The 19,173-nt window shown below is 43.3% G+C and overlaps 1 protein-coding gene across 5 annotated transcripts in view; it reads left to right on the top strand.

Moving 5' to 3' along the window:
- SHQ1 (SHQ1, H/ACA ribonucleoprotein assembly factor) overlaps positions 1 to 19,173 on the top strand; it is a 113,391-nt gene that overhangs the window by 72,702 nt on the left and 21,516 nt on the right. For all 5 annotated transcript variants that reach the window (XR_007774956.1, XM_050957389.1, XM_050957392.1 and 2 more), the window contains exon 11: positions 3,256 to 3,376. Coding sequence is in view for 4 of the 5 variants with exons in the window: in XM_050957389.1 (XP_050813346.1) it covers positions 3,256 to 3,376 (121 nt within the window). In the remaining variant the exon portion in view is untranslated. The remainder of the gene's footprint in view (positions 1 to 3,255; positions 3,377 to 19,173) is intronic.

Raw genomic sequence — 19,173 nt, 5'->3', positions numbered from 1 at the left:
AGCACACACTGGCTGTCAGAAACCATGCTTTGAAGGAGGAGGAACGCATGTTTCCAGGGCAGCCAAGTTCAAAACAATGAGCAGAGTGGTCACTTGAGGCATTATGGGACAGCTCCGGAGGCCAATTACAGCGCAGAACGCAATCAAGTGCATACCCTGGGAATAGAGCGCTGGAGCCTCTGCACAAATAGTCTTACGACTCTCATCGAGGTGGTTCTTTTCCAGTGCTACAACTGAGGAGTTTCTGCACACACAGTGGCTTGGCAGTGTGTGCATGTCTGCAGTTTGAGTGCAGAAAGCCGCTTTACTGCGCTGAAACTTGCCAGTGTAGACAAGGCCTTAGATCGGTTCAGGGTTTAAAAGCAGCTCTGAGAAATGGAGGGAGAACAGACTTAAATGCCTGTTGGTTGAGTGAGTGCTGTCTGAGACCCATGGGGTACAATTCACCCCCTGTACCTTGGACCCGGTTGCTCACACTCCTGGTGACCATGTCAGTTGCAATGGTAAGCAAAGACCCTGAGGGCCCTTCAGAACCATCCAGACCCTCAGAGAAGAAAAGGCCACATTCTTCAGAACAGGCTAAAAGAAGGGGAGAGTTACCGCCCTCAGTCTGGTTCTCAGGAGACCTTTCATCCTGGTTCCATTGAGGCTTCAATCATCTCTGGTACTGAGACCAGAGCACTGGCTAAGAAAACCATGCTGCATACCAAAAAGCCATCAGGTAAAGCAACTTAGAACAGCACTAGCATCAAACCACACCGTCTCTAGAGCCATACCAAAATCATTCAGTGCCATCTTCTGTAATCAGATGAGAAGGGCACACCACTTGCCCTTCAGTACCCTCTCCAGTACCGCTCAACGTAAGGGCTCTTGAAGCTTCCTGTCCAGAGTCCCCGGTACCATCCAAGCTGCTATTCAGTGATGGTCTTTGAATCCTGGAAGGACCTGAAATGATTTTACAAACTATTCAAAGTTTTCATCTTTCATTGAACACCTGCCTCAGGATCAGGGGGAACAACTTAATGCCCCCATAAGAGAAGGGCAGACAATTGCTGAGATGTCTCTTCGGGTCTCAGTGCCGCTGATACAGCTGTGCATTCCATGGATATGGCAGTAATCATGCCCCAAGCTTCTTGGCTGCCTCTGACTTCCCGGGTGAGGTCCAAAATATGATCAAGGACCTTATCTTTGGAGGGCCTACATTATATAGTGACTCTTCATATTCTTACACTCCCAGGCAACACTACAATCTTTGGGCATCTATACACCCCAGACAAGGAGAAAATACAGTAGATTGCAGATGCCTCAATGTCTTGCCCAGGCCACTGCCAGCCCTGAGAACAGCTGAACTCTTATTTGTGTGCAGTCACATAATATATTCCTTCTTTCTCTTTTTGCCAATGTAAACAATATGCGACTTGAAGGACAGTGTGATGAAAATGAAATCTGTGACAACATCTATTTGTGTCTTATTTAAACAGAGTAGAACTGTAACAAAGCATACTTCCCCTTCCTCCTCCCTTAGTGCACTGGATGGCTCCTGACTTTGTGAAATCATTGCAGCAATGTATGAATTGGGTATGAAATGAAAATTCCCCTTTCTATCTAGTGTACAAGGACACTAGACAAGTGCTATGGAATCATTAAGTTGATGTGCTGTTTGCTGCAGCAGGAGACCTGTCAGAAAAGCAACCAAATACCCATGAATATCAGTGAAATAGAATCAAGGGATACGGGGGCATCAGAGAGAGAATCTCGAACCCAGTTTGCCCCCTGTCTTTTATGTGTCGTGAAAACTTTTAAAACCTGTTTTATACTCTTTTGTTGTTGTTGCTAACTGCAAACTGTTCTGGCTGGCGGTTTGACAGCTAAACAGGGTTTTCACTTTGTCATTTTTTAAAGAAAATGGGTCTGCTTCTTTGGGGGGAGGGATAGCTAGGTGGTTTGAGCATTGGCCTGATAAACCCAGGGTTGTGAGTTCAATCCTTGAGGGGGGCCATTTGGGGAACTGGGGTAAAAATCTGGGGATTGGTCCTGCTTTGAGCAGGGGGTTGGACTAGATGACCTCCTGAGGTCCCTTCCAACTCTGATATTCTATGATTCCATGATAAATCAGAATAGTCTGTCTTGACAGATATTCAGGACAATAAAGTTTAGAAGTTATTGTTCAGCACCATGCTTGTGCATCTTAATTTTTATCTGATTCTCTCTCTAGTTTTCTGTTAGGCTGCACTGGAAAGGAATTAGTCATTCTCCAGCTTCTCCACACCTACCGTTTATACCCTATTGTACACCTTCTCCTCCCTACTCCTTTGGGTAGACATACTCAGACGGGGGCTCTTCTGTGCAGAGGTACTTCTCTGATAAAATCTTGTGGTTGAACAGCAGGGGGAGTTCTACAAGAGAGAAACTCAGATCTTAATTTTTTATTTATTTAGAGTGTAACCTTGCCAAGTTGAGATTAAATAATGTAAGAGGAGCTCACTCCAGCAGAGAGGGACTGGTAGACTCCCTCTGCACACTTTATATTTTTTATTAGCTATACTTGTTTTCACTGTCTAATAAAAATGGATTTTAAAAGTTTTCTCACTAGCACTTAAGCCTTAGTGGTTTTGAAGCGTTTGAAAAATGGTGCAAGGAAGTGCTAAGTAATTAGAAAATGTTTGTCGCTAAACATCTGCTTTGCAGAAATGGTGACATATGAAAGAAAAATGAAGCAGAGCAGGTCTCTTCTGGTTGTGAAATAAGAAAACGTATTTCTGCTGCCAAAGAATCATCTTTCAGAGATTTATCCAATGTTTTTAAAAATGGGATTTTTTTTAGTTATTAGGAATGTATGATGAGTTCTTTTTTATCCCAGACATTTGAGCTGCCAATCAGTCTGTCACTAACAACAGCAGGAAACAGTCTAATGAATTCTAAGACTCCGATCCTGCAACGAACTGTAAATGGGCACGCTTTCATTAACTTCAGTAAAACTCAGTGTGTGCAAAGGAGTCCAATGGAAGAGAATTTGTGCAATTGGGACCTAAATCTCTCCTCCCTTTATTTTGTTTTTTAAATGAGGGAGAATGGGAGAATTCCAATCAAATGATCAAGGCACTATCTCAACATAAAGAGGTAATAAGATTGCGCCGCACCTGCCATATATATAAAGTGTTGCAATGAAATGTTTATTAAGGTGTCAAGTGTAAGACTGTAATGTTTTAGTTTTCATTTGTTTATTTTTCAAAAAGCATAAATGTTTTTTTCCAGGTAAAAGTGCTGTTTTGAAATGCCTGTTGGATATTCACAAGATTTTTCGAGAAAATGACCCTGCCTACATCCTTAATGATCTCTACATTACAGACTATTGTATTTGGATTCAAAAAACTAAGTAAGTTTTAAATCAGTTGCTATTCTGAGAGAGTTTTTAGCATATTGTATCCAGGAACAAGTGTTGATAATCTGTAAACGTCTCAAAATGAAAAAAAAATTCTTTTCTTAAAATCATAAATGGAAATCTGTTCAATCTTTCACTTATTAAGCTTACCTAACATGCTAGTCAGGCAAGACAAAAGAAGGCATTTTATTTTTTTAATAATGCTGGTAGTAGTAGAAGAATGGAAGGTTTGCTTTTAAATAAAAATATAAATTCCATTTGTTTGCAGACTGCTAAAACATAGGAGAGGTAAAACTTTATAGGAGTGTTCATGTAACTGCACAGAAATCAAGAAGCTTTTTCAAGGAATTAAAATGATTAAAAAACATTCATGTAATATGTTGAAAAAAGTTTGTGGCAACTCACAAATCCTGAATTGGATGTCTTGAGCTAATGACACACATAAAATAATTCATGACTTTGGCATTTTACCTTTACTGGTTGTACTAATTGGTTTCAGCACCTAGAATGAGGATTATAGCACAGATCCAGCTGAATAAGTGCGGTCTCCACCAGTTTCTTCCTGGGGTATAGAGGAAGCTGCGATGGACTGTTCAGCTGATTCTCCAACCATCAGTGCAGTGTTTTGCTACTTACTCCAAGCAGCAGTGTAGGGCACAGGAGCCTCAGTAACTCCAGAATGCCCTGGTACAGTCATTTTTGTAAAATGTACTATATGTTGATGTGTTAAAACTGCTCTGTGAACATCTTGCTGCGGAAGGCATGGTAATTGATATACAGTATAATATAGTATCATCCTGATATGGCTTGATGGTCTGTAAGCAGCCTCTACATCTTAGTCTGTAATTTGACACAGAGAGGTTCACAAGAAATTGTGAATCCTTTAAATCTACCAGTCGCAAAAAGCAGATTATATTGGATGACATACCCAAGAAAATTTCAGAGGAAGTATTAGGGCAGGAAGGGAAATATGAAAGAATCTTTTATTTTATGTAAAATATGGATCCAACTTAAATAGGCCAATATTAAGTAATGACACATCTCTGAGTTCTGAGGGTTTTTTAAATTAAAACATGTAGTTTGACATCACCAGAATGTCTCAATGAGTAATAGCCCTGCAATTCTCAACTGCCTGTTACTAAATGCTGTGTATTACCTGATTGTTTATTCATTTGCTCTTTAGTATATTTTTTAAATGATTAATTTTGCTCCCGCTATGAAGAGTGGGGGGAAAAAAAATCTATTACAGTATAGAAGACTTTTAATCCCAGTATAGCAAAATACTGCTAATTCAATCAGTTTTCACTTCTTTGATTAGGCCAGTTTATGTCAGTAGCCTAAAGAGAGCCGCTGGAGAATTCATAAGCAAACCAAAGCTTTAGTAGAGAAAGTATAGTAAATGAAGATGGGTCTTTTCATGCATCTTTCACGAAGAAATGAGTCCTAGGAGAGAAGTATTGCTGCTGTTCACGTCAGTGAATATAACATCTAGCAAGCCAGTCATTGGAACTTAGCCTTTCTTCAGATGCAGTGGAGGAAAATGTAGGGTTGATATAAGGAACTGATAGATTAATACATTTACTGTAAGACGCATACATTAGGTACCAGTTAAGCAGAACTGGAAAGAGGCAATTAAGCTATCTTACTGTCATAATGATATGGCACAATAGTTGCCTGCCATTAGGAGAGCAAGAGACAGAGGAACTGCAGAATCAATCTCCTGTTTTTAGGCCCTGAATCGGGAAAGCATTTAATCATGTGCTCATGTCCTTTTCTATTCAGGAAAACACTGAACCGTAAGCTTGAAATTAAGCACCTGCTTAAGTGCTGGCCTGAACAAAGATGTTTCTTGAATCAGAGTCTTAATGTTTTCCACTGTAAATGTTGCAGGAAATCGTTAGGTTCACATATGATTTCAAATAATATATAAGGGAATCAAAAATAGGCATTGGCTGGTCTGCTAACAGTGGGGTAGGGGAAGCACATCCTAATAGAATACATGATCACATAGAATCCCTGTGGAAGCTGCTGCAATTGCTTACCTTGAAAGGGTATATGGGGATGGGGAGGGAGGGTGGGAATATATAAGGGAATCAAAAATAGGCATTGGCTGGTCTGCTAACAGTGGGGTAGGGGAAGCACATCCTAATAGAATACATGATCACATAGAATCCCTGTGGAAGCTGCTGCAATTGCTTACCTTGAAAGGGTATATGGGGATGGGGAGGGAGGGTGGGAATATTTAGGTATTTATAGCTATCTTTAATGAAGTGTTTTGTTCTTTTTGAAATCCGTTGATGATACTCTCTACTTTTGGTCTTCGTTTTATGGTTTTGTCATTCTTGTTCTTTGCTCCTCTGAACACGTGACTAAAATGTTATCCCCTTCTTCCCTGGGTGTTCCTCTGCTCTTGTGGCTGGCAGCGTCAGCCCCACTGATGGTTCAAAGTCTGTGAAGGCAGGTCCTGTTTTTTTGCCTCTGATTTGTAAGCAACCCGTAATAGAGGCTGCTGAGCCTTTTTGTTTCCATCTGCTTTTACAAGTCTCATGGCTCCTTTCTGCAATGAAAAACTTGGATACTTATGAAAGCGGAGACACCTCCATTAGTTCTCCCTGGGTCTGCACCAGCAGACAACAGTTTGGGAGCCTCTGGTTTAGGACAATTGTATATATTAGTGCACTTTCAAATCCTAGATTAGAAGAGTGTCCTAGAGTTCTGGTTACACAAGGCTTTCAGTTCAAGGCCTTGTCCACAGTACAGTCGTGTATTTGTAACCAGTTATTGACCGACTTATCTGACTCAGTCAGAACAAACAGTTTGAATCAGGGCTTTGGAGCGGAGCCTGGAGCTGGAGCGCGGAGCAGTGGAGCTGCAGGTTTTTGCCTGGAGCTGGAGCGGAGCCGGAGCACAGCTCCAAAGCCCTGGTTTGAATTATGTCCACAATGCAGCTTTTCTGATTCAGAGCTGGAGATAAATATGCTTCACATCTCTGCCTACCAGGCACTGTGCTTATGTTTGCATCAGTGATTTCTGGGAAAACCTGGGCAGTTGTCCGATGTTGCTTCAGCAGAGGAGAATGTGCCCAGAAGACACTGTGAGGTTTCTTAGGGTATGTAGAACTGAGAGTCACTGTGTTTCTTTCCTCCCTCCCACCCCCTGCCTCCAGCGAGCAGGAAACTTGCTTGTGCTTAACTGAATGTCACGTCCCTGACACCATCAGTTGTTTGCCACCCAAACAGTCTTCTCGGGGCTATGCCAGCCCTTACTTTACTTTGCAGATTAACAATAGGTGCACCACAGTCCCTGAGCCCTTTGAAGCATTGCACTGTAATGGCCAGCCTCTTCTCCACCAAAAGTCATAGAAATATCAGATTTGCTGTTCCCGTGGGAACAGTGTACACCAGTGGTCTCCAACCTTTTTATGCCCAAGATCACTTTTTTGAATATAAGGGCAATCTAGGATCTGCCCCTCCCTTCCCCAAAGCCCCACCCTGCTCACTCTATTCCCCCCTGTCTCCGTTGCTTGCTCTCTCCAACCCTCACTTTGACCAAGCCGGGGCAGGGGGTTGGGGTTCGGGAGGGAGTGCTGGCTCTGGGAGGGGTCCGAGGGGTCCTCAGTGTGGGAGGGGGCTGTGGGCTGAGCCTAGGGAAGAGGGTTAGGGTTCAGAAGAACTTGCATGCTCTGGGAGAGAGTTTGGGTGCAGGAGGGTGCTCCAGGCTGAGGCAGTGTGTTGGGATGCAAGAGGGGGCATGGGGTGCTGGCTCTGGGAAGGGGCTCAGAGCTGGGGCAGGGGTTTGTGGTGCAGGAGGGGATATGGGGTGCTGTTTAGGGGAGGGGGCATGGAGTAGGGGGGCACAGGATGCAGGAGGTGGTATAGGGTGCTGGCTCTGAGAGGGGGCTCAGGGCTGGGGCAGGGGCTTGGGATGCAAGAGGGGCTATGGTGGCTGCAGGTTGGGTGGTGGAAGAGAAATGCTTGTGTATGATTTTAAACACAGTGATGTGGTCATAGTTGAAAGCAAATGAGCTGTTGAACAAAATGCTGCTATATAGGTAGTTAAGTCTGATTTGGTGAATACCATCTGGTTATTTTGCTTATATTAGAGGTGGTTCTTTGCTGATCCTTGTGTATTCCACTGTGGGTACACATCTGTCCCGGGATGGCACCAAGCCGGAAGCTGCTGTCCTGTAGGAGTTCATCATACATCGTTCTGATGGCACCTCTCCTAGCAGTGGAGCCTATGTTCTTCTTTTCAGGGGAGTTGGATTTTATTGAACTGGCCTCACTTCCTCAAGGACAAGATCTAAGCCCAACCAGAGGGTCCAGAATTTCTTGGGTGCCTTTGCAATTCTATAAGGCTGAGTTCATGTGGGACTGCCATGAGGACTTCCCCAACCAGTGTTTGACCCCTCACATTGGCCTTATTGCTGACTTTGGGGCCCAATAGAAACCATGAAGAATCTGTACAGTCCTCTCAAGCATCATTGTGTCATTCCCTTCCCAGAGAGGAAACCAAACTTCCTCAAGGGGCTATGCAAGAGGAAAGAAGGAAGAAGAACCAGAATCAATGGTACTGGCAAACCCACCAAGAATGTTTTCGTTTTCTCATGACAAGGAGCTTGCTCCAGCCTCTCCTCCTCTACCTGATGACAACAGGCAGTTTCAAGCTCTCCCAAGGAGGGTGGCAGATGCATTCCATTTCCCCCCAGGGGAGGTCCAGAAGACACCTCGGAGCTCCTGGACTTCCTACAGAGTGTTGTGCCTAATAAAATACCACACCTCATTAGTGATGCTATTCTGGAGCCTGCCAGAGCTGTCTGGCACACACCAGCAGCATGTGTCCCCATGCCTAAGGGGCAGAAGAGAGATACTCCATACCAGCCAAGAGAGCAGAATATTTATTTACATGCCGTGTTCTGAACTCTTCAGGTTTACATGGTGCTACAGAGCGAAGTAGACAATATCAGTAAGGTTTTCTCTCTAACAAAGAGGCTAAATGACTAGTTCTCCTTGGGAGAAAAATCTTCACCTCAGCCATTGAACAATTCAGAACATCAGATTACCAAGTGTTGCTTTCTAAATATGACTATTTACTCAAAATTAACTGAATTTTCAAACAAATTCCTACAAGAGAATAGCAAACAGTTCAAATTATTATTGGGGAAGGTGAAACTGGTTGCCAGATCCTCCCTCCAGACTACGGCCGATGCCGCTGACACAGTGGTCAGTGGCTACGATAATCATCATGCATAGAGAGTCCTGGCTCCACTTGTCAGGATTCCCCAGGGATGGTCAGTCCATAGCAGATGACTTTGAAGGACTCAAGGGCTACCCTTCACATCACGGGGATATACACCCCAGTTCCCTAAAGGAAATTCCATAGGCCACAAACATAAAAACCCAGGCTGCCACCTCAACTCTTTAATGATCAGAGAGGATACAAATCATCACAAAAAAGACAAAGAACACAGAGAACCAAGCCTAACACTCCGCTTCCTCCTTCCTTCCAACCACAGCATCCTGTTAAAAAGTTCTTTTGATAGTATCTTTGAGAGCTGTGAATCCATCCAGATGTTGCATCCTTCATCTGAGAATCCAGATACTCAATTTGGTGGCCGCCTAACCCACTTCTCCCACAGGTGGTAGACAATAACAGTGGTCAAATTGGGTACTTGAGATCATTCACTCATAGAATTCACTTCCCTTCTCCTTCCAAAGCCGCCTTCCCTCTTCAAGATAACTTTTCAAGAGAGGTTGCCCAGTCAAGAAGCAGCTCCCTACTCCTCTTGGGAGTCATAGAGCTGGAATCCCTTCAACACCAAGGGAAGAGATTCTATTCACAATATTTTCTCATCCTCAAAGAGAAGGGAGGATGGAGACCTATCTTGGCTCTCAGACAGCTCAATGTCTTTATCCACAAAATGATGTTCAGAATGGTCACAGTACCATCAATAATTCCATCTATGAACAGAAATGATTGACTCACAGCTCTTTATCTGAAGGATGCCTGCTTTCATATAGACATACACCTCTCACACAGGAGATTACTCATGTTCATAGTGGGCAAGAACCATTACCAATAGAGAGTGCTCCCTTTCAGCTTCTCCACAGAACCAGAGGTATTTGCAAAGATAGTCTCAGAGGTAGCAGCACACTTTACAAGAGGTCTTCAGTTTTTCCATACATGAATGATTGATTGGCCATTGGTGGGGAAGTCATAACAAGAAGTAGTGATAACAGCTTCTTCCCTAATCAACTTCCTGGCATCTTTAGGAATCAGTGTGAACACAGAAAAGTCTGTTTTAGCTCCCACACAGACTGCAGTTTATTGGCGCAGCCATGGACTTTGTTACCACCAAAACATATCTCCCTCATGACCCATTTCAAAAGAATCTTGTCCACAGACAGCTGTCTGCTTATGCCTGGTCCTTGTAGGTCACTTGGCGTCTTGCACTTGTGTCCTCTTTCATGAGACTTCTTTGTTGCGTACAGCCTTGGCTATGCACAGTCTGTGCGCCAAGCAGACGTGGCATAGACAAATTAATTACACTCCTTCCGGGGCGTAAGACTGGGCTTTGGGATACATCTACACTGCACTCTCCTGGGGTGGCATGTAGAGTACCTACACTGCACACTCCCCTAGCACGAGTATAAATAGCAGTGCGTATGGTGAGGCACTGATCAGGCAAGTAAAGACATGCCTGAATGCTTTAGGATAGGTACCTTACACAGTTCTCTGAGCACCCATGAATTGCCCCCCCCCCGTCTGCATTGCTATTTGCTCCTCTGTCTCCCCACTGCTGGAATCTTTCCACACTGTGGAGAAAGGCTCTGGCAGTGGGGAAAGGCTCTGGTAGCTCCCTGCTGCTAGAGCCTTTCCCTGATGCAAGGAAAGATTCTGGCAGCAGAGAGGCAGCGGGGAAAGGCTCCTGTCAGCTCTCTGCTACCAAGGCTTGTCCCTGCTGTCTCCCTCCTGCCAGAGCCTTTCACTGATGCGTGTAGCTACACACTGCAGTGAGGAAGCAATTAGCTTTTCACTGTGGCATGTAGCTACAAGTACCCTGCCAGAGGTGTTCAGTGTAGCCATGACCTCACTGGACAGATAGAGACCATATATGTGTTGGAGTTCCATTTTCTCCCCCTCCACTTGCGAGGGCCCTGATCGTGAAATCTCTTTGTTGGGATGGGGTGCCCATTTGGATGAGCAGACCATACGAGAAACATGGACTTCCCAGAAGTCCAGGATACACACAAACCTTTTAGAGCAGAAAACAGCTTGAGAAGCCTGCAAACATTTTCTACTACTAATACAAAATCATGTGCAGGTGATGTTGAACTATGTGACAACAGTGTTCTACATTAGCAAACAATGGGGTTTAGAATCCCTTGCCCCCATCCCCTAACCCCCCGCCCCTTTGCATAGAAGCATTAATCTGTGGAACTGGTGTATTCAACACCAGATTACTCCCTTAACAGTGCACTTCACAAGAGACCACAGTACACTAGTAGATAGCCTCAGCAGGCACTTTGTCACAGAACACATGTGGGAACTCCATGACTTGGTGGTCCCAAGCGTTTTCCAACTATTGGGGATTCTGTCTTGCAACCTGTTTGCATCCCTGGGAGCAAAAAATGCATAATGTCCTGATCCAGGGCAGGTTGAGGTCAGGACTCTGTGGGAGAGGCACTCCTAATCCTGTGTTCAGGACCCGTAGTGCATTCCCACCCATTCTCCTTTAATGTCGGGTTCTGAGGAAGAATCCAGCAGGATGGAGTGGTGGTGACCCTGATTGTGCCACGATTTTTTTATTCTCCTGTCCCATACAGTTGTCAGCATGTCCACTGATCACAATCCAGTCCTTCCTTGTCTCTCTGATCCAGGACAAAGGCAAAGTCAGGCATCTCAATCCAGATTTCCTCCATCTCACAACATATTTGTATAGGCATCAGCACTAGAGAAGGACATGTTCAGAAATTGTCCAGAACATTCTCAATAATAGTAGGAAGAAGTCCACTAGAAAGTGCTACACTGCCAAGTGGAACAGATTCTCCATCTGATGCCAACATCATCTATCAGTTCCAAAGGACTCTGACATCCCTACCATCCAAGGCTATTTACTCTCCTTAAAGGCATCAGGTCTGTCCATCAGTTCTATTCAGGTACACCTAGCAGCCATTAGCCGTCACCCGCCCAATTGAAAACGGCTTAACTTTCATCCATTCAGTGACTGCATGGTTTCTGAGAGGCCTAATCAGGACTTACCCACAGGTGACAAAACTCACGCGGGCATGGGATCTCAGTGTAGTTCTTTCTGTGTTAATAGGGTCTCTGTTTGGGCCCTTAGCTATCTGCTTGCTGACGTATCTATCAGTGAAGGTTTCCTTTCCATCACCTCAGCTAGAAGGGTAGGAAACTGAGGCCCATGTGGGTGATCACTGTATACAATTTTCTATAAGGATTATGTTTCTTTGAGACTGCACCCCAGATTTACCACCAAGGTGATCTCAGACTCATTTGAACCAAGCAATTAATTTATCTGCCCTTTTCGTGAAGTCACATGTCAGCAATGACAACAAGAGACTTCATTCTCAGGATGTATGCTGAGCTTTGGCGCTGTAACTACAGAGAACAAGACTGTTTAGGAAATTGCTAGACTGTTTGTCCCTGGCAGGATGGAAGAAAGGAGAAGTGATTTTCTTTGCAGCGATTTTCCAAATGGATCTCAGGCTGTATTCTATGATGTTGAAAGTTGGCAGGTACCCCTCCTCCACAAGATGTGAGAGCTCACTTTGCCAGAGTCCAGGCATCCTTGGTGGTCTCTCTTTGAGATGTTCCACTCATTGAATTCTGGAAAGCGGCAATCTAGGGCTTCGTCAGTACCCTTACAAGATATGCATTGGTCTAAGCATCCACAGCTGATACATCTTTTGGCTTGTCAGCCCTGCAGTTGCCAGTGTGACCGAGATCCTTGCACCCTTCTCCTGTAATGAGCACTGCTGGTCAGTCACACACCATGGAATATACTTAGGGACCACATATCTTGGAGAACGCCGGTTACAATGAGATACATAAACTCTCCTCCTTGAAGTGTTGGCCCCTATCTATATTTCACTACCTGCCCTCCTTCCCTCTGCTTAGGATCCTTCACTCATAATTCACAGCAAAGAAGGAATTGAAGAGGTGGTCCGTCACCACTGCCTCATACACCCTCAGTCCACAGCATGTAGAGAGGAAGGTAGACACGGAGCAATGATCGCTGCTAGGAGAAATCTTCCAGACTCAGACGCATGGAGTGCATATGTACCCATGATGAAATACAGATAGGGACCACACATCTCAAAGAACTCCAGTTACCATGACAGGTAACTTCTCTTTTCAGGCACTCCCATTTCAGAAGCATGTGGCGGTTACGCATGTTACTTTTCTCTCATTAGATTGTCTTCTTAAACTTTATAGGAAAACAGTGTAAGGCATTAGCAGATGCAGACTGGCAGATTATGCAGTTCATAATTTTAAAGCAAGTTTTACCTGCCTAGGAGTTTTCTAATGAATGTCTTCAGGTTGCTTGTTAAATTAGTACTTAATACAATTACTACATAGAATACAAAAACCCCTAGGAGTCTGGTGGCACCTTAAAGACTGATTTATTTGGGCAACATTTATGCCCTAATAAATCTATTAGTCTTTAAGGTGCCACCAGACTACTCGTTGTTTTGTGGATGCAGACTAACATGGCTACCCCTCTGATTCATTGAATACACTATATTGTAAGTAACTTTTGGTTTTTAACTTTCCATTTGTTTACTGGGGAGGGGGCATATTGCACAACAAAACAGAGGGAGAAATAAATGTTAACCTAGTCTTCAAAAACTACATAGAGAATAGTGGAAGCGGCTCATAGTAAACCTCAGCAGGTGGTGTCAACATTTATGTTGAAAAGCCAGATGCAGCCAGATGGAAAATTGCATCTTTAACCCCTGAGGTCATAATGGCATGTCATCACTTCATTTGATCCCCCTGCTAAGTGAGCTTATCATCCACCCTGCTATCATTCTTGTTATTACTTTCATTTTCATAATAAAATTACATTTAATTTGTCTGGTGTGCTTGCTTTTTTTTGTCAGTTCTTTTACAAACTGCTATGATGTAGATTAGAGAATGATGGCTGCCTAGCCAAAGCTGACTAAAAGACCAATTTTTTGTCCCTTTCCCTCCAAAATAAAATCATTGGGTCTCTGATGTGAAGGACATAGGAGAATGGAGAGAGCAGAAGAGCGATGGGGTAGCAATTGTTTATCTCGGGGAGAGGGGGCTGCTAGGAGCAAAGGAGTCTGTGTGGATGATGGAGGAGGAGGAGGGAGCAGGAAGCACTGATGCTGAGAGAACATCCTGTTCATCAAGAGAAGAGACTCCTGCTCTGTGACTCACAGGAGTTTTGTCAGCTGTTGAAGCCAGCGAAGCACTAATGTTTTTTCTCACCTGCTCCTGCAGCCCTGATCTACTCTGTGGTCCCCCATCTAGCTCTTTCTGCTCCTCTAGGCCCCGGTCTTCCCCTTGCCAAAAGATTGCTCCCTGTCCACAGTCTCCCGCATACCCTACTCTTTCACATACCCAGCTCCTAGGCCTTGGTGGGGTGGGGCTCACAAGCATAATACCCAGAGTAATTGGGTGGCCTGATGGGAGGCAATTCTGAGTTGGATAAAGAGCCTGAGGAGGGACACTGGGAGCTGGGCTTGGGGAGTGTAAGAGACAGAGGGATGACTGGAGGTCAGGGAGAAAGGTGAGAGAGAGTGGCTGAGAAGTCAGAAGGGAGAAACGAGCTGACTGGGCAAGGAGACTGGAGATAAGGAGTTGGGGTGGTGAGAAACTGGGACTAACTTGGCTTGTGAGAAAGATGGAGACTGTGACCCAGAAGGGGAGACGAGGGCTGGCTGGGCAAGGAAACTGGGATGAGAAGCCTGAGGAATGGAGACTGGTACAGGGTAGGCAAGGAGACTGGGACTGGGATGAGGAAACAGGGACGAGGGAACGGCAGGACTGGGACAAGGAACAGGTTGGAGTGATGGGGTAGAAAGATCAAGCCTAGGTGGAATAGGTGGAAGGGTCTGTTTCCACTAGAGCACACACTATTCCAGAGGTTGGCATGGAACCTAAGCTTCTTAACATTCCTTTACTGTCAGCAAATATCTGAACCCCACTGGCAAAGTGTCTCATCTCCTGCTAATGCTGGCCAAAATAGAGACTGACAGCCTGCTAGTTACCCTGTTAGCTCAAGTGGCAGGGGTCTGCCTGGTGAATTTGAAGGTTCCAACTCTGCTAGGGAACCTTATGTATGTCAATATGATGAAGATAGTTTTTTATATGTAAGTTTCTAGGTTTAAAAAAAAATGTTAAAAGAACATTAAGTTTTCAAAGTAAAATATTAGAAAGTTAGGAAATGCCACAATTAAGGTTGCTTGTGCAACATAAATTTGGCCTTCAGTGTGTGTGCACATTATGCCATAGTCTTTAATTGCATGATCACATAATATATTTTCCACAGGATTCCTGCCACATTTTTTGTAATCTACTTTATAGCTGTCTCACTGAACTTTATGTATGCAGTGGTGTTGTAGCCATGATGATCCCAGATATTCGAGAGACAAGGAGGTGAAGTAATATCTTTTATTGGACCAACTCACTGAACTTTACTTAGTCCCAAACTTTATCATATCATCTGGAGCTGCTAAATTTTGTGTGGTTTTGTAATGTAAATATACTTCCATGAAGGAAGCAGGTTGGGACCAGCAAATTTATTTGACTTGAGACAAATACCCGGATTAGAACTCACCATTGTTTGTATGCCTGTCATCTTTGTGTGGATACATCATAAACTTAAATACCACTTGATTTGAAATTGTTCCTGATAAACTACTTAGACTGATGGAAGCCCCTATATAGGTATTTATTTTAACTTAACCCCACAAACGCTTCCTGGTTGCATGGCATTGTTTATCTTGCACAAAGACTAGTACTTGCCAGTATCCATTTAACATCTCTTCATTAATGCCAAGACTATAAGAGGGTTCAAAAAAGAACTAGATATGTTCATGAAAGATAGATCCATCAATGGCTATTAGCCAGGATGGGCAGGGATGGTGTCCCTAGCCTCTGCCAGAAGCGGGAATGGGCGAGAGGGGATGGATCACTTGATTATCACCTGTTCTGTTCATTCCCTCTGGGGCACCTGGCATTGGCCACTGTCGGAAGACTGGATACTGGGCTAGATAAAACTTTGATCTTGACCCAGTATGGCTGTTCTTATGTTCTTGTGTTATCTTGTGCAAAGACTAGTATTTGCCGATACCCATCTACATCTCCTCAGTAAGGACAAATATAGACAAAAATACTTAGTGGCCTTCTACCTTATCACCAGTTGCTTAGAAGTCATTCTTTTTTCATTACGCTTCTTTTGTAAAGAATTTACCCGTAAATTTAAAGTATAATAAATGTCTGAAAAGTTTTAAAGCCAAAGTCACCTTTTTATAAGGAATCTGAGGGTAGTATAAAAACCAAAGGAGAAGCCTGACTGAGGAATAGATGTTTTTTTCTTTCCTTTCAAGTCTTTTCTTATTGTGACTATAAAAGTCAGTATTAACTGGGGCATATTTCCCCCTCATATTGTGGATGGAATTTTCCATTAATATTAATAGGAACTTAGTGTGCAGAGTATTGTATTGACATGCATAAGTATAAAAAAAATGCAACACTCAAAATGATTTAATTCAACAAAACAATATGTACAATATATTTTGGCTCACAGGACTCCAACATGATGCCTTGGAGATCAGAATACCCAGGATGCCCTACAATACATAAGCATCCAAAGTTTAGTAATATTAACCACTAGGGATTCCATAGGAACACATGGTTTGCCTTACTGGATCAGACCCCAGCTCTGTCTAGTCCATTGGCATGTCTTTGGCAATGCCAAAATCATATGCTTCAGAGAATGGTGTCAAAACCCTGCAGTAGGCGTATGTGGAGTAGTCTGCTTTCCACATAGCTCCCATCCTGATCTCTGATAGAGGTTGGCTTAAATCCTGAATCACAAGGTTTAATATCCTTTCTAAAATGTTTATTGTCATTAATTATGATAAAATTGGATATTTTTATATCCATATAAATATCTAATTCCTTTCTGAATTTTGTTAAGTTCCTGGCCTCAATGATTTCCTGTGGCAATGAATTCCACAGCTCAGTTACATTTTCTGAGGAAAGAATATTTTCTTCTATCCATTTTGAACTTCCTACCTTTTAATTTAAATTTGAATGTTGCCCTTGTTCTTATCTCATGAGCCAGGATCTCCCTTCTGTATATCATTAATTTATTTTCTTTTATCATAGCCCTTCATTTCATTTCTAAGACAAACAGTCCTAATCTTTTCACTTTTTTTTCATATGAGAGTTTTTCCATACCTTTGTCCATTCTCCTTGCTCATCTCTGAACCTCCTCCAGTTTTGCAATGTCCTTTTGAGATGGTGTAACCAGTACTATGCACAGTATTCCAGGTGTGACTACGCTATTGATTTATATAAAGGCATTATAGTGTTTCAATATTCTCCATCCCATTCCTTATACCTCCTCACAACTGGTTAACTTTTCTTGACTGCTGCTGTGCATTGAGCACATGTTTTCAGTAGCTGTGTATGGTGAAGCCTGGGTCCCTTTCTTGGGTTGAGAACCCTAAAAGGCATAAGAGTAGTTTACATTTTTTCCTCCAGTGTGCTTTACTTTGCAGTTATCAATATTAAGTTTCATGTACCATCACATTATGCATTTACCCAGCTGTAAGTTCTCTCTGAAGTTCCACACAGTCCTCTCTAGTCATGACTAGCATAAATAACTTCGTGTTATTCCATGTATATAAGGAAAACAATACTAGAGTTAAGTCAAGACCCCTGTATGGATCAGAGAGGAGCATTTTGTCCTTCAGGCTTAGGCTTTGTCTACATTAGCACTTTTGTCAGTATAACTTATGTTGCTCAGGCATGTGAAAAAAACACCCTCCCCCCCCAAGCGACATAAGTTACATCAACAGAAGTGCCAGTGTGAACAGCGCTATGTTGGCATGAGACGCTCTCTCCCACTGACATAGCTACTGCCACTCCTTGGGGGTGGTTTAATTATGTTTACGTGAGAGCTCTCTCCCGTGTAGACATGGCGTTACTGTTAAGTCTGTGCCAATATATTGTGATGCTGAGAGGTACTGGTGACGGCTTAGTTCACAGTACCTCTATTAGATTCAATTAACAAAACTGTCAGGATGAGTTGATGTGACGCACCCCACTTACGACAAAAGGGGTTGTAAACCCACCCGGGAGTGTGGACTGAGTGAGTGGAGACATTTTGCTGAGTATTGTTGGGTGTGGGAAGGGGGCAAGGAAGAATGCACAGAAACGGAGAACAGACAAGAACAGAGGGGGGCAGGGGCAAAGGGCAAGAAAGCCAAGCAGCATCTGATGAACACTGTGAACCTGGAAAAAGTTAAGGCGAAAACTTTGGGTCTGTTGGTTAAAGAGGCTTGGCTATAAGCTAAATAACTGCTCCTTATCTTCTTGGTTCTTCCTGTATTTGAAGAAGCAGGACTTTATACATTGCCTGTAAATAAACAAGATTGTGTCAAACAAAATGCCAAACTCTGTCAATTTCTGCTTCCAGCTGGAACGTCCCAAGGGCCTCAAACTTTGATAGCTGCTGGGGTCGAAAAGGGAAACTATCCTACACATGGTAAAACACTACAGGAAGTGTGATGGGTGTACAGGGCTTTCGGTACTCCCTGCAGATGAGGTCTCAACGTGTCTCATTCCATCCCCATTATGCTACTAGGAGAAGGCTCCACCCAACTAGACGGCAGCATAGTGCTTTGGGGGTTAAATCTTAGTAGGGTTTTCAGAGTTCTGGGTGGGAAGACCTCCCTGAGCTGAACCAATCCTGTTCTGCTGAGCCAAAGTGTGTTCAAACTCATAAACAGAGGCCTGAAAAGAAGAGGAGGACTTTGGCCGTTCAGTTATGCAAATAAGCAGCTTTCAGTGTAGCACAGGGCCAGTTTGGTTTTGTGTTCTTTTGGTTGAAAAAGAAGCCTGTATAATAAATCTGAAACTCAGGGATTTTTCTTGACTTGCACTTTCCATACAGTTTCTTTTCAGTATAGGCCCATGTTGTCCTAGGGAGCATTATAGATAAAAGTAACTGCAAAAATGATCAAATTAATAATCAGTGGATTTTAGGCAATTATCTCCTGTCCTGTACTAATTCTGATTGCTAGAATTTGTGATGATTCTAATTCATATAGTTAACCCGTTTGGAGGCATGTTGAACACCTGAAAATGTATACAGCTGAGCAAATCCCATATTTGCACTGTACATGTGTTTCTAGCAACTAAAGTATTCCATGTGTTGATGGCTGTGTCAGGAACACAATTTGAATTATGTCAAAAGTAGGCTTTATGTAAAAGACACGTGCCTTAGCAGCATTTTCCCTTTTCATCCTCTCATTATGATCAAAACCCAATCTTTGTTGCAACATAATTACCTTGTCTGAAGCCAGCAGGGAGTTGCTGCTTTATGTGAAGGGTGTGAAGTTCCCTAAATAAACAGAGGATTAATTACATTCACAGCATGTCATTGAGGTGATGAGATTGATTGATTGTGATCACTCAACTCTTCTACTTTCCCTACCACTAGGCTTTATGAATTACTTTCAACTACAGACAGTGGTGTTGAGCATACTTGGAAGTTAAGAGCCCAA

The sequence above is a fragment of the Gopherus flavomarginatus genome, chromosome 6 (genome assembly GCF_025201925.1).
Source record: "Gopherus flavomarginatus isolate rGopFla2 chromosome 6, rGopFla2.mat.asm, whole genome shotgun sequence".
NCBI classification, from domain to species: Eukaryota; Metazoa; Chordata; order Testudines; family Testudinidae; genus Gopherus; species Gopherus flavomarginatus.
Note: the sequence above shows the minus strand (reverse complement) of the source record. Positions and strands in the feature narration are given on the sequence as shown.